At 34.5% G+C, this 19,315-nt stretch overlaps 1 protein-coding gene across 4 annotated transcripts in view; it reads right to left on the bottom strand.

Annotated features, from left to right (window-relative positions):
- The window catches only part of LOC128868122 (uncharacterized), a 60,171-nt gene that overhangs the window by 26,464 nt on the left and 14,392 nt on the right, over positions 1–19,315 (bottom strand). For all 4 annotated transcript variants that reach the window (XM_054109882.1, XM_054109878.1, XM_054109880.1 and 1 more), the window contains 5 exons: positions 18,483–18,702; positions 18,115–18,401; positions 10,134–10,270; positions 5,491–5,772; positions 5,225–5,414 (listed from right to left, as the gene is read on the bottom strand). In XM_054109882.1, coding sequence (XP_053965857.1) covers positions 5,225–5,414; positions 5,491–5,772; positions 10,134–10,270; positions 18,115–18,401; positions 18,483–18,702 — 1,116 coding nt within the window. The remainder of the gene's footprint in view (positions 1–5,224; positions 5,415–5,490; positions 5,773–10,133; positions 10,271–18,114; positions 18,402–18,482; positions 18,703–19,315) is intronic.

Raw genomic sequence — 19,315 nt, 5'->3', positions numbered from 1 at the left:
TGCAAATTTGTTTATTGTAAATGAATTTTAGAAAAAATGCATAAGCGAAAAGCAATTTCTATAACTTAAAAGCTACCAACAACAAATTCCTCCGCATCATCTGCAGAATATTCTCGCCAAACACCATCAGTAACGACGCACTGTGGAGATTAACGAACGAGCAACCCATTCTTAGGCAAATCAAACGCAGAAAGTGGCGATGGATAGGTCACTCATTGAGAAAACCACCAGATAGCATCACGAGAATGGCTCTGGACTGGAACGCGCAAGGGAGCAGAGGTCGCGGTCGACCAAAAAAACACTTGGAGAATGCAAAAACAACAGCACCGAACCATGTACGATGGGAGAATCTTGTCGAGGCCCTATGCTTCCAAGAGGAGTGAACAAGGAGAAAAATTACTATTACTAGGGTATTTTAAACAAAAGTGACGCATAAATGTCCGTAATGAATAATTCCGAAACGGTACCTTGACATTAGTCAAGTAGAGAGATGTAAAATTTTACGCGATAGAACAACGCGCTAAAATTATTAAAACTTGTTATGAAAATGGTCGCTTTTTAAGAACGACATGTAACAAAATTCGAAATTTTGGCAGACCAAAAACTGGACGTTCTGTTGAGAATATTGCTGGTGTAGTGCAAAGTGTTGCTGAACAACAACCTTCAACATCGATTACCCGACGCTCTCAACAATTAGGGAATCATGAATCGATCAGTTTGGCGGATTTTACCTGGAGACGTGCTCATGGTGGACGACATTTAAATGATGTAATTTTTCACATATATGTAATTGTTAAGAGCCGTATTTTGGGCAAAAATAGTGAAACCTGAAAGAATCTGAATTTTTACATGTTTTATTTTAGAACAACATCTGGATGCGTCTTTTGAAAGACCTTTTACACAACGCTAGTTTCCTCACGTCACAACCAACAGAAAATTGTTTAAATATGCAGAAATGCTGTGTAAAAAATGCATTGCCATGTTTATTAAGAGTAGCTCATTTGAAATTTGAATAGGTCGAGCCCAGGAGCACCAAGAGATTGGGTAGGTTTTAAAACACTCAGGCTAAAAAGCTCATTATATTTAGATCTCTGAATAGAGACAGAGACAAAGGAAGTTAGTCCTGTGAGAATTTTCGAGATTCTTTGGGAAATCTGTATATATCCTCCAGTTTTAGAGAACGTATATTACTCATTCTAACGACAACGGAACCCAAAACTCGCAGCCTTCCTCTAGCAAAGGCAGGACACTCACAGAGAAAGTGCTCAGTGCTATCCGCCTCCTGCACGACAGGCACATTGGGTCCTCAATTATTCCAACGGTGGTCATATGCTGACCCCATGGGTTGTGTCCTGTAATAATACCGACCATCAACGGAACGTCTTTCCTTCCAAGTTTTAGTAGAAAATTTGACAGTTTTCTGTTCGGACTTGTTACAAAACACTTTGCAGTTCTGCAGCGTTCTAGACCGGACCATCGCTCTTTAGGTAGATTGCATACCAAATCGCTGATCCAATTCATGATTCCTGTGGAACTGATTCCGATTATTGGCTCTCACCCTTGTGGAGGAACCGCTGATCCACGGTTGGCCAATTCGTCGACATTTTCGTTTCCTTGAACACCGGAGTGCCCTGGAACCCATATAAGTACAAGCCTGTTCTGTCTCGTGACAGAATTAAGCTTCTTCTTGCATTCTTGAACAATCTTTGAGGTTTGCTTCGCGTTCTCCAGGGCCTTCAGTGCAGCCTGACTGTCACTGAATACTCCAATCTGTTTCCCGCTCCATCTCCTCTCGATTATCCATTCGGCTACTTTCAGGACGGCAAAAATTTCCATTTGGAAAACAGTTACCATTTACCCCATAGCATAGAGTATCTCATTAGATGCATCCGTTTTTTTCGAAATTTTAATTTTTTCATTTATGACTTTCTTCCAGCAAATGTGCGATATGTACAAGTATACTAACTAAAAAACAAGCATAAAACTAAAACAATAAGTGAATGTTGTCTTAAATGTCTGGGCCGCAATACTTTTTGAGATAGTGGAACTCATGAAAAGTGAATGCTATCATAACGATGCTGGTAAAACAAAAAGCGACTACTCGGAATAAAGGAAATGTAGTGAATAAGGTTTCTTTTTTATTAGGTTTTAAGAAGTGTTTGCACAGACGCCGAAGTGGCGCCCTTTTTCAATAATTATTGTATATATAAACAAAAAAAACACCATTTATTCTTTACACTACAGCAGTTTAAGCACCTACTTAACTAAATATAATGGACTCCGATATACTAAAAATATGGGTTTTAGGAGGAACAAAATGTTTGACATTGCTATAGGTATACAGCAAACCAAAAATAAACTGGGACACTTGTTTGTTCCGATTTCAATGCTTTATAACTTGAGAACGACAACCAAAAAGATAGCAGTATTTTAAACGAAAATAATAGAATATTTAAATTATTTGAAAGTGTTCCAGTAAACAATAAAAAAAAAAATAATTTAATTTTACAACTCAAACATAAAGTGGGACAGTAAATATGAAAATAATACTAAAAATATGGGTTTTAGGAGGAACAAAATGTTTGACATTGCTATAGGTATACAGCAAACCAAAAATAAACTGGGACACTTGTTTGTTCCGATTTCAATGCTTTATAACTTGAGAACGACAACCAAAAAGATAGCAGTATTTTAAACGAAAATAAGAGAATATTTAAATTATTTGAAAGTGTTCCAGTAAACAATAACAAAAACAATAATTTAATTTTACAACTCAAACATAAAGTGGGACAGTAAATATGAAAATAAAGGAAAATTTATGAACTAATATTTTGTGCAGTATCCCATTGCACTAATTACTGCTTGTAGACGCCGTCTACTCGCTCGGAGTCTACTACAGTTTTAGTGGCATCTCATGGAATATTTGCCCATAACTCTTCAATGACTGATTTTAGGTCATTTTCCCCCTAATCTGCCGCTTGCGCAATTATTTTTCAATGTGGGCCCACAAGTGCCCAATGGTAGTGTGATCTGGGCTCTGAGGAGGATGGGATGCGCGCCAGCATGGTTCACAGTACCTTCCACATTCGACGGATTGAGTGCGGTATCTTCCCTTCGCCAGACCAAACTGCGGTCATTCGACCCAAATTTGTTGAATTTCGACTCGTCGGTGAAAACAAAAATTCCAACGTAACCTTTAGCGTAGTTCAACCTTTTACTCACATAAATCCGTCAAAGGCAATTTTTTCTAGGAGTGTACGCTCTGTATTCGTTACTGTGCAAAACATTTCTGATAGTTTGTGGGAGTACGTCTACAATTGACGAATTTTTAAGTGATTTAGTAATATTAAGTGCAGAGATTTTCGGGTTCTCGTTTATTAAATGTATAATAATTTCTCTTGATCACATTTGTGTTTATTTTGAAAACTCTTCCAGTACCACTTTTTCTAAGAAAATAAAGGGGGTTTTCCGTGATTTGACGCACAAGTTTCCCTCCGGGATGGTATTTCACCATCAGATCTCGATGTTTACTTATTCATCTTCACTTTTAGAAACTTGCAACGTCAATGGTAAACTGTGAGAAATAAGACTAACTTTTCAGTCGATTCAGTTCTGAAAAAAAACGAAATACACATAGTTTACTAAAATATGCAAAAAAATTAGGGTGACCCACTTTTTGTTTGAATTTGAAAAATTATGTTATTGCCGTTATTACTTATATTAAATAAACCGAGTTACTGTTAATATTAAAACAACAATTATACATATTGAATACTCAATATTTTAAACGAGGAATTGAGGAAACGAGGAATGAGGAATTTCTTTATTTATATAAATTTGAATTTTTTGAAGTAAATGGCCGCGCAAGGCAAGGCGCATTCAATAAAGGTGGTAGCAACAATATTTTATAGGTTTGACTGTCAAAGCAAAGTATTGGAATAGTAGAATACAAAAAATGAATTCGCCTTGATTCATTTTAGGTTGACAGCCACATGGACACGGCGAAAGAAAAAAAAACAAATCATTCACCTTTAATAGATTCGCTTTGGCGCGAATGTGTTCAAAAAGTAATTTGACTTTTCACATTTCGTGAGCAACGCACATTCGATTTAAATTTTTTTTTTTGTTTTTACAGCTTTGACTATACCATATGTGGCATATTTAGTTAGACGGTTTTGTGCTTTCGCTTTGCGGCTATCGAAAAATGTATCAAAGAATTCATAAAATCGTGCAACACCCACTATATTCAGCGAACTTGAGCCACTGCGACTTTTTCCTGTTGTCAAAACTGAGAACCCCCATAAAAGGTCATAGATTTGACATAATTGAGGAGATAAAAAGCGCATTACTGGGAGAGCTCTAAGCTATACCAAGAAGGGTATAACGGTAATTCTTAGGATATTGGATAAAGCTAGATTGGAAAATTGTAGCACAAGAATTACTTTGAAGAGAACCTACTACTAATAAATGAATAAATATGTTTAAATAAACCTCATATGCAACAATTGTCGCCAGTAGAATTCGGCTATTCTACTAATTTCAAATGATGGCGAACTTGCAAAATCATCCTTTATATTTTTGCATATTTTTAGACATACTCCTCTATTAGTGCGGCTAAATAATACTTACCAAGGAAAACCGCTACAAGTAAAAATCAATGAATGATTTCTATGATACGCATAGCTACTGGGCAGACTTATGAAAGTTCAACTAAGAGCATCAGGAAAGCCTCTAAACTTGATTTTCATGCAAATACGATCGCCAAAAACATTTATTTTTCGATATTTCGTGAAAGTCTGGTGGAAATTGTGACACTGGCATACCAGTACCACTACCAGTACGTCCATAACTGCTAGCAAATTCTGCAAGCCGTCCATTTTTACATTGCTAGCCTTTGCAATAAGATTTGAGCTTATCCCAACTGGACATTTCCTATTTCTATTAACTTTTGTATACTTAGAGGACAATAACGGCACTATCGATCCGAAATTTAGGTGGCAACTCTGTCCCACTTTACATTCAGAACTAGTTTTAGAGAAGTCGGTAGTTTAGGACAACCCCTAGTTTGGTAAATTTGCTATGCCTGGTATCTTAGAATCGATCTGTACTAGAAAACATTCGTTTTCAACATTCAACATTCAACTCAATGCAACTAAATCTTTAGGCAATTTAATAAATTTCGTTTCAACGGCTTCTTGCAACCAAAGTTATTAACAAAATTTACCTCTTTGCTCGCATACAACACCCTCGCCAATGTCAAATCCGAATGCAAACCACATAGGAAACAATAAATCGATGTGCTGGCAGGTGTTGAAGACACAGATGGCGTGGACGGGGGTGTAGTTATAGTTAGGCCACCATGACGTGAGCCATTGGGTGAGCTTGAAGTGATCATGGGCGACGGAATATTATATCTACAAATAGAAAAATATATAATTAGAATCAAAATGTAATATGCGAAAGAGAAAAGAAAAGAAATTTAAATATTACCTTCTATGCTCCAACGGCACACGCTCAGCATCCATGGTCTCCCACTGACGCGCCAAATAGTTCACACAATCCTTACAAGCGAGTACACGATTGTTGTTATCGTTGTTGTTGCCAGAACCACCACTACCACCGCCGTTGCCACTTAAGCTGGCATTATCACGACCATTACTGTTGCTCCCACGCAAGCAGGGAAAGTGCATGGCATGCGAGTTCATGTGCTCCGCACTAGTGGAGAGCCATTCCATTTTGTTGGCGGCGCAAAGAGTTTTGCAAATGGAACAACTATGACGGGAAATAAATGACGGAAGAATTTGATTAGGTATCAATAAAAAAAATACTATTTAGAGGTTATAAAATGCCAATACAACTACAGCATAAAAAAAAATTAAGCTATTTTTGCGATATTTCCGATTTTGAAATGTCGGTAATAAACATGGACATGAAACTAAATATTGAGTCTATTAAATGCAATTTAAATGACTGGGTTTCTCAATACGACGTTTGATAATTAAAATATTTCATTTAGACAGGTTTTCTAAAATTTAAAATAAGGGTTATTCATTACATTCACGCTTTGTAATATTTTCGAAATTAATTGGCATGGAAGACGTCAAGTGGGCTTTGCAGCAATCATTAAAATATTTAGAAAAAAAATATAGAAAAAATCAAGGCGCATTAATTAAAGGTGGTGACCAACAACACTCTTCTGTACGTTTGATTGTCAAAGCAAAGTATTGTGAAACTAGAAAACAAATAATGAATTCGCCTTGTTTCATTCTGAGCTGACAGTCACATGAACACGGCGATAGAAAAAAACAACTCAGCTGATTTACCAACACCACCTTTAATAGATTCACCTTGGAAAAAATCAAGGCCTGTGTATCGCAAAACACCACTTGTCAGCCCAGCCTTTTCAAATACTACGTACGTACAGGCTGCGCATAACAAATAACCCTATGGAAGGTTTATAATTTTTGCAATTTTTTTTTATTTATTTTCAGCAGTTTTTTTTTTTTTAGACTTTTATCTATTTTATTATACTTATTATTACTTTATTATCTTTATTTGCGATTTATAAATTTATTTTGTACTTTTTTATATATTTTCTTCATTATACTTTCCTATCTTTTCATAACAATAAAGGGTTTTCCAATAACAGGTATTACAGGTGAATGGATTGCGCTATCGAGAGATGATTAACGATTTTTTATGGCCGGAATTGGATGGTATTGATCTGGACAACGTTCATTTTCAACAAGACCTGCGCAACGTGCCACTCAAGCAACGAAACCATTGATCTTTTACGGGAAAAGTCTCCGGACCGTGTTATCTCTCGCAGAGGTGATCACAATTGGCCACCGAGATCTTGTGATTTAACACTTGTGACTTCTTTCTTTGGGACCACGTGAAAGAGAAGATCTACGCCAACAGCCCAGAGTCGATTCAAGACCTCAAAGATGGAATTCGTGAGGCTATCGAAGACATAGGGCAGCCACTTTGCAATTCGGTTATGGAAAATTTCATGAAAAGGATATTGTCCTGTAAACTTGGTCGTGGTGGTCATTTGCCTGATGTTATTTTCCACTTTATAATGAAATAAACATCCGATCATTTATATTAAAAAAATAGCGTTTTTCTTTGAATATCAAAATAACACCTCTTATTAAAAATGCCTTTATATTATTCTTTAATCTTATGTTGCATGCCTTTTTATTTTTAAATTATTACCACCATTTTCTGTACTTATAATATAAATGAAATTTCCATAGTTTTTAGCAATTCTTTTTTTGGGCTACATTGATTTAACCCCATATCGTATTATTGACTTGGAATAATCTTTCTTTCTTCATTTATTAATAAATTTTCTGTTTATATTAGTTTGGAGGAAACAGATATCCAATATTTTCTCGATAGATGGCTGTATTGATCGATGTGTCGTAAAAAATTGTGTCTCAATAAGAAGCCCAGAGGATGTGCGTAAGCTACAGGCTGACCTTAATGAGCTCGTTTATTGCTCCCGCTTGCTATTAATTGGATTAAAGTCGCTTGAATCGTCCCATTCTATAGCCTTATTTTGTGTTTAATTTAAAGGGCTACACACGTCCAGAATTTACAAAAAATCGATTATTTTTCGATATTTCGAATCTCGAAAGTATTAAGCATATACTGCAACATTTTCATACGAAAATTCCCAATATTATAGCTTCTACAGCCTATTAACTAGGTAGAGAGCGGTTCGCGCGCTCCTGTACCTCAAACTTTAAACTCATTTTTCTCGAAACTACTTTTTCCGGCACTATCTGCATGACAACTCATACAGTTTTTAATATTTTCTGATGCGATTTTTTTAAATATTTTAAAATGTTTTCTCTATGAATTTGTTTTTTGATATTTTTATTAAAAAAATTAATAAACATAATTAAAGTGTGACATTTATGACGTAAAACGCATACTTTTTTTTAAATGCCGTAAATTGCAAAATTTTTCGAAATACAAAAATCCGGCTCGTCAGACTATAACCACAACTTTATTTTAAAAGAGTTTTTTTTTACTTTTTACAGATCCATCAACATTTCAAGGAGAAATGATGCAGACCGTGGAGCAACTTTTTTTTTCGTTGTACTTTGGGTCATGCGATTTTTTATATACTAATTTTTGTAAAGAAAAATTAAAATAATTTTTTTTATAAAGTTTAAGTACTAATCAACAATGTACACAATTTTTGTATATTTATTTCTACTGTTATCCCTTCTAAAAACAGTTTTTCATTTAGCGCATTTTTGACGCTGCTGGACATATATAACCCCTTAATTCAAGGTAGCATTGATTGTGCGTTTCTTTCGCAAAAACTTTACGAAACTCTTTTCCTTTTATCTCAAGAAATTCAAAACGAATTTTGAGTCCAATGTAACGCCAATTTAATGAGATATCGAATTCCATGTGGTTAGATTTTACAATAACTAAAAATCAATTCTATTCTTTGCTACATCATTTAATTCGCTAATATAATCGTATTTTTTTAATTAAGTTATATTTTCGTTTTAGATTGTTTTGTTATTCTATTAATACATTGGTTATATAAGCACTAAGGCAATAGTCAGTAGGAACGATTGTGTGTTTTTGACTAAAAAACTTTAAATAAATAAATTTAAATAAATAAATGAACCGATCAAACAATTTAAAGTTTATGCTTGTTGTCAAGGTGACCAAAAAAACTATTTACTGACACCAAAAAAATTATTTACTGTTTTTTGTTTGCTCCATTCAGTTGAGTGAGTTACAGTAACAATGGAAGCCAACAAAGAGAAAATTCGGTACATTTTACAGTTTCTCTTTGATAAAGACAAAAATATAAGCCAGGTCGCTAAAATTGTGAATGGTGTTTATGGTGTTGATGCCATTCAGGCATTTTTGATGTTAAAGAAAATGTAAATAAAATCACCGAAATAATCGAAGTTTATCTGCATGTTAGTAGTCGTAGCATCGCCCAGGAGTTACGGAGTGTACGGGTTAGGCTAAGGCCTTTATGCACTGCGACCAGATTGATCTATTGTGCGCTCCTAATTACTTAATTATAATTATTTAGTATACCGAGGAATCGAACCAACTCCTTAGAAGGAGGATTCTGTGTCACCTGTGGCCTAATGCCTCACAGTTGGTGATTAAGTTGCATAATCTTGTACTAGACAACCCTATTGTGTTTAAGTGTTTATTACAGGCAAAGTGACCTGTAAGTGCTCCACAGTGTAATCTGAGGCCCTTTTTATCTAGGGTTAGAGCAGATTTTGCTCTGTTGGCATTGAAGTTTAAAAACTTTTTGAAGTGATTAAGGCCACTTGTGCCGTTCCAATGTTCCCTGATTTTAGTTTGGATGCATTTTTTGGTTTCCTGTTTTATATTTCCACTTTGTTAAAGCCGAAAAATGGGGTTGGTCCAATAAATAGCCCTTCTGCTCCCTTTTTTGGCCTTCTCGTTTCCTTCGTGTCCCTCATGTCCTGGTACCCAAATTAGTGATTATGAGTAGTCAGTTTACTGACTGCATTGTTACACTCTATTATGACCGACCATAAAACAGATCCAAATATTTGTGCAAAAATTTTGCGCAAAAATAATGGATTTCTTTTCACCCAAACTAATATAACCCAACCCCAATTTTGGTTTTTACGCCTGATATTCTAAGAATTTCGGCGCAATTACACAACTATGGCAGGAAACGAGACAATCCCGTAGTTGGCAGCTAACGTTCTGATACAAGGTGGCGCAAAATTAATTATCTAATTTTGTTTCAAATAACTTTTTTACTAAATAAAATTTAAAAAAAAATATTTTAAGTGTATTTTTATTTTGATCTTTACGCGCCCCATTGCTTGTCTGTTTGTGTATTGCAGCTGCATAGTTCACAAGCGTCAAATATGATTGACATATGACGTCAATTGGAAAAATAATAAATCTGCCGATAGGGTGATTACTTTTGTGCCAGCTTTTATTTAGTAACGCGTAGGATATGACATTGATTGAGTCTAGATTTCAAGTAGAAAGGCGCCTTCAAAATAATTTATTCATAAACCTTTATTTGGATCCCCCTGTGCATTTTCAGCTCACTTAGTATGTACTGGTATATGAAAATCTTTAGCGATACTTACGGATATTGTCCGCGCTCACTCTCGCCAGGCCCCTGAGATGATGATGTCGGCGAATTTGGACGCGAATCACTCTGTCGTGCGAATTTAAAGTCTCGCTGTTGTGTGGATGGAGAAGTATTTGAAATCGGTTCGTATGGCTGAAAAAAAAAATTAAAAAATTAGGAGGCACCTACATTACTACATTACCAGGTGACAGTAGCTACATATTGCAAATACATATAAAAACAAAATTACAAGTTAAAACGTATGCACATACATAAATATACATATATTATACACCATACATTGCCATACAAATAAACACAAGTACGACGCTTCCGAAATTCACAAGATGTATTTTTATCCCGAAATTGAAAATTTTGAAGGAAAGTCTGTGAATATGTCAGGAATTCCGAGAGTGCCAAGTTGGCGCATAGAGCCACATAAATATGTATGTAACGTGCTGTAATATTTTACTAACAGCTGATGTTTGTTATTACACGTTTCACTCAAAAATTTATTCAAAGTTACAAGTGACTCCACTGTGCAAATACTTTACAACAGTGCGTACAAATGCTCGAAGGTGTCCGAAAATTGAGTATTTACGAAAAAAGAGAGAAATCGAAATATAGGTTTACTCTGCCAAATTTCAAATCTGTACTAAAGATTGAATTTTGTGAATCAATACTTTTACTATACCATGGCAAATATTTTCGCCAGCGAACGTACGTATGTAATTTTATATTTTCATTTATTTTATTATAAAATTATGTATTTATATACTATTAAGCCGGTATAAACTGGCGAATTCCTCAAAGTCAACACACACCCGATGCAATTGTCACAATTGAAAAGCGTTGACTTAAGCATTTTCGAGGTGATTAGATATCAAAATAAAACCACTGCTCTTTACTGGTTTCAACTAATTCACTTTATCAGTTACGAGTACGCAGCAAACGCTTGACATATAACTTCTTGGTCATTACTATTTTTTTTTATAATTTCTCATAAAAGAAACAAATTAAAACACGAACGACACAGCGCGTTTTTTTTTTTTTTTTTTGTTAATATTATAACACACATTTGCACGTGCGAACATAGGTATGTACGTATGTACATATACACTATATATATGTGCGATCGGTATTTATTTCGAGACTAAATTTAATCGGCTTTTTGTAGTAATTTAAATCTGTGGTAATTAACCACACTTCCTTCTTGGGTTATCGCAATAAAATAAAAATAAATAAATATATATATGTACAGCCATAGACAGATAAATAGCACAAATGTGAACCTTATATGTTAAGTTAAGTTTTTAGTACGAACTCTGCTTTGATCAAATAAATTTGTTTGTTTACATTCATTACCGTTATTAAGCTTACATTTATGCGAGGAATTTACCGTTTTTTTTCGATGGAATTTTTTGTGTTCTATTCTATTTATGCTTATTGCTGTTTGGAAGTGGACACCAAAATAGCGTATTTTAACTTGTGCAGCGGAGAGTAAAACTTTAATATAAAACTTTAAAACTTTCAGTTATTTTTAGTATAATTTTTTGTTTCTTAAATAAAATTTTAAAGTAATTACAATACTAAAAATGGGACGCGAAAAACATTGCACCCTGGAGAAAATAGCTCTTATTTATCGTATGAGTCAAAACGGAAAAAGCTATGCAGAAATAGCTGAAATGATGATGTGCTCTCGGAAAACGGTTTATAATGCTCTTAATTTAGTTAAGAAAGATTCATCCTATCTAAGCATAAAAACGGAAAGAAAATCAAAGCGGCGAAAAACTGATGTTAATGTGGATAGTGCAAGAGCAAAGCAGATCCTTTTAAGTCGGCACGGCAAATAATCTTGAAATAAACCAAGAAAATGGTCTACAGGTGTCCACAAATCTTGTAGGAAGGCGACTTAATGAAGCCCAGCTGTTTGGGCGCATAAGCAGATAAAACCGCTCCTCTCAAAAGACAAATCAAACACCGACTTGCCTTTGCAAAAGCCCACAAAGACAAAGTTTTGGAAAAACGTACTTTGGACCGACGAAACCAAAATAAATAGCATGGGACCAGATGGGAAATCTATTGTACGTCGTCCAAAAAATCAACTGCTAAGTCCTAGGTTCACAAAAAATGCGATTAAACACGGCGGCGGAAGCATCATGATTTGGGGATCTTTTTCCTGGCATGGTGTTAGGCCGATTGTTCGCGTGGTTGGTAAAATTAATAGATTTCAGTATCTGGATATACTCCAGAATAAAATGGAGCCATTTGTGTTTGAGTTGATGCCATTCAATTGAACATTTATGCAGGACAATGATCCAAAGCATACTGCAAAGACAGTGAAGCAATGGCTCAGAAGAGAAAAAATTAATGTACTGGATAGGCCAGCGCAGAGCCCTGATCTCAATCCAATAGAAAATTTGTGGAAGGACGTTAAGGTAAAATCGCTAGCAAAAATTTTAAAAATTTTGATGATTTGTGGGCCGCAGTTGAGGAGGCTTGGTACTCGATTCCAAAGGAAAGATGCCACACCACCACCTTGTAGAAAGCATTGAGCGACGGCTTGAAGAAGTAATCAAAAATGGTGGATATAGTAAAAAATACTGGGCTGCTTTTCGTGTCTTCAATTCATCGTATTGAACTTATATTTTTCTTGAAAAATTCTCGAATTGTATTAACTTTTGTATATGAAAGAAAAAAATTTATATTTTTTTAAGATAAAAAGACTGATACAGATTGAAAACATTTTCAATTTATAAAATAAAACCTAATATGCAAAACATTTAAGTGGTTTGATAGAAAACTTTCAAATGGATAGAACTGGGTATCATTCTTAAGTATTTTTCAACGACTGTATTTATATATGTATATATACATACATAAATTTACAAATTTGACTACTAAATGCGCGCACTTTAGAACAGGTTTCAACTGGTTATTACAAAATCGCAAATTCCCTAATCACTCACTGCAGAAGAAGTAGACAATAATTTATTTTTGCTGATTACTCAATACCCAATCAACATTAAGAACTAATATGAAACATGATATAGCACGCTTTTCCCTCTGGACCCACCACGTCAAACCAACATATTTCCTGGGCCCATCTTTAGATGAGATAGTCGATGACTTTAGTGTGCTTGACAGGGCACGTCATATAATTTATTGTAGGAGTGAAGCATACACTTACATGCATATAACTGGACTTTAGGAGTAACTACGCCTTAAGACTTGTTGTTGCTAGACGTTAAGACGTAAATGTAGCCGATTAGCCAATAAGAATCATTTGGGACAAGTAGCGAGTAAGTGCCGTTCAGTGCAGAAATACGCCACTCAACATTAATGAAAAACGCGAAAAAAGATCATTAGGTTTTAGGAGATTGAGCAGTCATTTGATTTGTGCGTTAAACTATTAAGTTTAACTTAGCGTTTTTTTTAACATTTTTTTTAAACTTCACAAATACAAATTTTTCAATAAAAATTAGGAATAAAAGTTCACTTGAAGTGATTGAAATTAAAACAAAAAATTAAAATAACGGTAGAGGAAAGGAAATTCAATAGGAGTGATATATTTTTTTACTAGGACTACAAAAAAAATCTAAACGTTGATGAAACTGTTATATTTGTCATAAAGAGTGTTTAACGATTTACACTATGGGCATTTCTACTCGATAACATATGGCTGCCATCATTTGACACTTCGCATATTTTAATATTTTATGAACTGCACATTCCTATAGCAAACTTTTTTTCATAAAATAGCGCGAATCAAAACACAAAAAATATCTTCTAAATTCATTATAATCATTTATTATAAAAAAATGTTATTCGTATTGGAAAACCCTTTATGCACACAATGTGTGGCACTGAAAATTGTACAGCGCTCTATTGCAATGTTTGACTCGTTTCCTTTTTTTGTAACTTTATTGTAAACGTTGTTGTTAAAAAACCGAAGGCCGTAGTTGCTAACGCTGCTAAGTAATTATTTGTTAAATAATTAAAAAATTTAAGAAATTAAAAAAAAAAAATTTTATAATTTTAAAAACATTTAAGAAATTAAACAATTAACAACAAAAATTAAAAAAGAAATACAAAAACGAGTAAAAAAATTAAAAGAAATAAAACAAAAAATGAATTAAAATAAGAAAAAAATTAAAAAAAAATTAAAACAAAAAATTAAATAAAAAAAAATTTTTAATTAAAAATTAACAACAAAAATTAAAAAAGAAATATAAAAAAGAGCAAAAAAAAAAAATAATATATTAATATAAAAATATAGTTTATATCTAGTTAAGCAAATACTGGGAAGAATAATTTCAGTGCCACTTATTGCATATTATTCTAAAAATAAAAAGTAAAATATTTATGATATAATTTTCTATCAAAAACTTGGCTCGAAATAATTTTCAGGAACTTTTAGGGCCGTTTTCCCAACTATCTTCTAGCTTTACAATAAACTTTATAGAGGCTGTACATCATTTTCGGTTCTCAAGCGCTTATAAAATTGTAAGCGCTATGAATTGTAATTTTAAATTAATTACTGCTAACGTTGGTTTGCGTTGTGCTACCGTTGGTTTCGTAATTGAACAATTTTTGTTCGACGGATTGCTGAGAAAACAAACAATCAAAGGACTCTTTAAAGTGAGTTCATCTCGGTTAGTGTTAGCAACAGCAACATTTTTTCCCCTAAACTCCATATGAAAACCACTAATATTTTAACTGTTCTAAAAATTATTGTCAGATGGTTTCTTTCCACCTCTATTGCAAAGACTTTATAAAAATCAGTTCCGTTTTTCAATTGGAGTTATAAAATTTATTGTATTTAAAGACTTCCGCCAAATATTTCGGAAAAATATTAAGATTTACGTGGGCCACCAAAGATTTATTAAGAAGGCTCCTAAAAATCTCCTTGTCACTATCTTCAAAATTGTTTCATAAATTCATTAATACATTTTTTATACATTTTTTGTATGTAGATCTGTGAAGCTTCTGATAAAAAACAATTTTAATTATAATACACTCGATTAAGGCATTTATGAATCGACTGTTCGGCGGCTTTTACCAGCAGACGTGTTCAAAATGGGCATTTAAATGATGCCATTTTTCACATATAATTGTTAAGAGCCGCATTTTGAATAAGAATAGTGAAGCCTTATAGAAAAAATTTTAATTTCAAAACAACAACAAAAGACGCGTCTAGAGTCTTTTGAAAGACCATTTATTTTCCAATCGGCCCAGCTCACGTAAATCTTAATATTTTTCCGAAACCTTTTTGGCGGCAATCTTCAAATATAATAAATTTTATAATTCCAGTAGAAAAGCGGCAACTTTCTTTTGATAAGACACCATATATTTAGAGATTTAGATTTCTTGGAGACTTGCACTTCGACCTAATACCCTTTTGTGCTCCCTACTCATCACAGTACCTCATCTAGACCCAGTTTCCTTAATAAATTTAAAATAGAGCTGGCTTGAACTGAGCTTGTGTGCCTTTCTTTTGGCTGCAAATGCCCGAGGTATCTCAACTTTCTCCACGCTATAGCGCTGCATTCAAGGAGAATGTGCATTGGAGTCTTCTGGAATTGGTCGCAGAAAAGACAAAAGTCAGTGGATCATATCCCGATTGTATACAGATGACTGCGCAGCTTGCAATGGCCTGTGAGAATGCCCGTGAGCATTCTCAATTTCTCCTTGGAGCAAGTTATGAGTTTTTTTAAGGGCTCGGATCCTATTAATGACGAGGCAGCAGCCTCTCTTGTCAATACGTCCGCTACTTCGTTCCCAGTTAATCCATTGTGTCATGAGACCCAAATCAGTCGGATGCGATTGTGCGTTCCTAACAGATTCAACTTCTCGATACACTCAAGAACCAGTGAGGACTTAAGGCGTTACATACAGTTAGAATTTTCAAAAAATCGATCTTTGTTTTACCTTTTTTTTAGTGTGCATATATTTAAGAATACACACAGAACATTTAAGGTGGAATATTTTCGAAGTTACACGCAAATTTGAAAAGGCGTTTTAGAGTGCTTGAAAGTACAAGGCCGGAGCGGCAGCGCGTTTTTTTCAAAATGGTGTTTTTAAAGTCGGTGACCAACATTACTCGAAAACGGCTAAACCGATTAGTCCCAAATTTTAACACGAGTTTTTTAAATATATTTTTTTAGTAGTTAATCGAAAATTTTTCTCACCGATAAATATTTTTGTTTTATAAACAATTACAATTTTTAAACATAAACAATTTTTTTTTTGAAATTTTGTGAAAAAAATTTATTTTGCTTATTCCTTCGATTAATTACTAGATTTAACATTACTTTAACGAAATCTGTTTGGTTGTTTTAATTTCAGAGGATCCAACGCAGAGATATAGTGGTCACCGCAAAACGTTTTTTTTTTAAGGAGCTCCCGGAGATCAGCTGTAGCTCCTTTCCAAATAAATAGTTTTACTAATACTAAGTCTTAAAATGCAGTTAAAAAATAACATAATATGTGTACAAATTTTAATATGTGAAAAAATTCTGGAAAATTCGCTTTTTTCGGCTGTCTATAGCACCCTAACTGTATATAGCCCCTTAATCTCACAGGATGACAAGGCCTTGTGTGCGCGCCTGACCCTAACTTTGCATGCTTACTGGGTGAAGCCGATAATATTTTTATGTTAATATTTTTTTTCTTTGCACCTTCTGCTTTTTTGTAACATTTTATTAATTCACTTCTTTCTAAACATATTTGCAAACATAATGAAATGAAATAAATACTACACGAGTTCAAACAAAGCAAAACGAAGGACGCAAAAAATATTACAGCCAGGTTTATTATCTTATCAGTGACATTTGTTGACTTGAATTTATTCACATGTTGACATTTTATTTGGTGATATTGATAATGAAATACTCTTTAAATATTTGCAAATACGTATAAGCATCCTCCTGCCTCGCCAGCGCGCCCCAGACAGACCGGCAATCAGTCAACCCACTTGCCATTAGATCGGTAGCGCACAAAAATAGAAACAATAGCACAATACAATAAAAGTGACAAGCATCAATTAAAGCAATACTTCATGCGAAATTTGTCTGCTATTCACCACGCTTACTTAACCTACGGCTACTACAATACACATTAGCCAACGAACGGCCTTCAGTGCGAAAAAACGCAATGCATTGGCACACACCATACATATGTACATATATACTAGAGAGTATTTATGGACGTTTGCTTTACTATCGTCACCTACGTGGATTGTGCTGCAGTCACACAACTAGTATTTTTCCCATAATAGCGGAATTTTTGTAACATTCTAGTTTTACGTCTCTCCGTGCGTCAGTCTGATTTTACATCAGTCAATGTTCTTTTTTTGTTTTTTTTTTTATTGTTATGTTCTCCTTCTGCTTAATCTTTAAATCATTTTGCATTCAATAGAGCGCGACAGCGTGTATTACCAATAATATTTGTTGCTGGCTCGGTTACTTGCTGATACTTTTATAAAGTGTATGTGAGTTGGCTGCTTGGCCTGATAAGGCAAAAGGTGACTGTTTTATTGCCCCCGAGCGATAGCCTCTGTTACATCGCGTAGGCACCTTTATTGACATTCGACGTTATCACAAAAAATAAATTTAAGTGACTGTTCATCATATTGATGCCGAGCATTTAATGCGTATATTTATTACTTGTGTTATTTTGCAGTACTTTTGAAGGCATACAAGCAAGTGTGTATGTATGTATGCGCGTGTATGTGCATGTATATATACTTCTACTTATGTTCTGCGTGCCTATAAATACATATAAATATTTGTAGAAGAGCAAAAATACTTAGCGCACTTATTTTAAGCTACAGAATTTTTAATCTAGGAATAACCCCAACCACACGTACATGCATTTAAAAATATATTTAAGCACACAAATATTTGGGCGATCAGCTTAAAATTTGATAAGCACCACCAGCCAATGAGGCCATAAATTAAATATTGTTGAAAATATTTCTGGTTAATTTAGCTCACCTTAAATTTCACATTACTTGTAGAATCCGAGTTGGCCAATGACTTCTCAGAGGGTGTGTAACGTCCTACACCCTCAGCGCTCGTTGCGATCACATTGCTGCTGGTGAGATTTGCGTCATTGTCCATGCTGTAAATTGCACCGGAACCAGCAACGCCAGCAAGACTGTCGGCAGGACCGCCGCCAGATACACGCCCAGTAGAGGTAGCAGCTGCCATTGTAGCATTATTGCCACCTTCAGCTAAGTATAAATGCTTTTCGTAACAAGAGGAACATATTTGCACCATGCCTGTGGGGAGATTGGAACAAAATAGTGTCATTGTTAAAAATATCATCGGGAGTGATGAGCGTAAACGAAAACGGTGCTCACCCTGTGGACTGATTGGACTAGCGTTTTTGAAAGCTTTCATTGTTTTTATGAAGGGATAGTAAGGTTCGCGTTCAGCATTCGGACAACAATAGACAAGCCGCAGACGTGAGGAGGGCGTGTCACCGCCACAAGTATAGCAAACAAATGTGGTGCGTTCCGAGACGGGTGTGGGTTTCTTACGAAGCGTATAGGAGCGCTCATTTTCAGGTGTTTGAGCAGTCTGAAAAAATAATGGAAAGTGAAAATTATTTTAGGGACAGTTAAAATTATTTTAGATTCACTTAAAATTTTTTTAGATTCAGTTAAAATTATAGAAATACAATTTAAAATTTGAGCGAGTACTTGAGAACAAATTCTAAAAAAAAAATCCAAATGTATGCTTATAATTTCTACTATCCCTCGTTAATATCGATAAAGCTGCCGTTCCAACAGTTGTATATAAATAAGGAGGCTGCCTAAAATATCATCAATACCAGCAGTTCATTATATCGATATTTCTCAAGAAAGTTGGGTGAACACTGCAGGAGCCACCCGAATTAATCCATTTGCATCATTCGACGGAAAAATCCGCGAACAAAAACTCTCTCTTTCCGCCAAGAACGCAATAATCCCCAACAAATAATATTTTTGTTAAAGTTTGAGGAAAACAAATAGTTCCTACTTATTTCTTCAAGGATATTGTTTGCTTTTAGTCTTCTTTCATCTCTCACTTACCCGCAATGAGTTTAGAGCTTCATTTAACTGCAAAACTAATCAAACATTTCGAACAAAAAACCCTAAGTATGGTCGTCTAATTGAATCCCTTAAAAGCTTCAACGATTTCAATATCGGTT

The sequence above is a fragment of the Anastrepha ludens genome, chromosome 6 (assembly GCF_028408465.1).
Source record: "Anastrepha ludens isolate Willacy chromosome 6, idAnaLude1.1, whole genome shotgun sequence".
NCBI classification, from domain to species: Eukaryota; Metazoa; Arthropoda; class Insecta; order Diptera; family Tephritidae; genus Anastrepha; species Anastrepha ludens.
The sequence above is the reverse complement of the archived record's forward strand: the minus strand, read 5'-3'. Positions and strand labels throughout refer to the sequence as shown.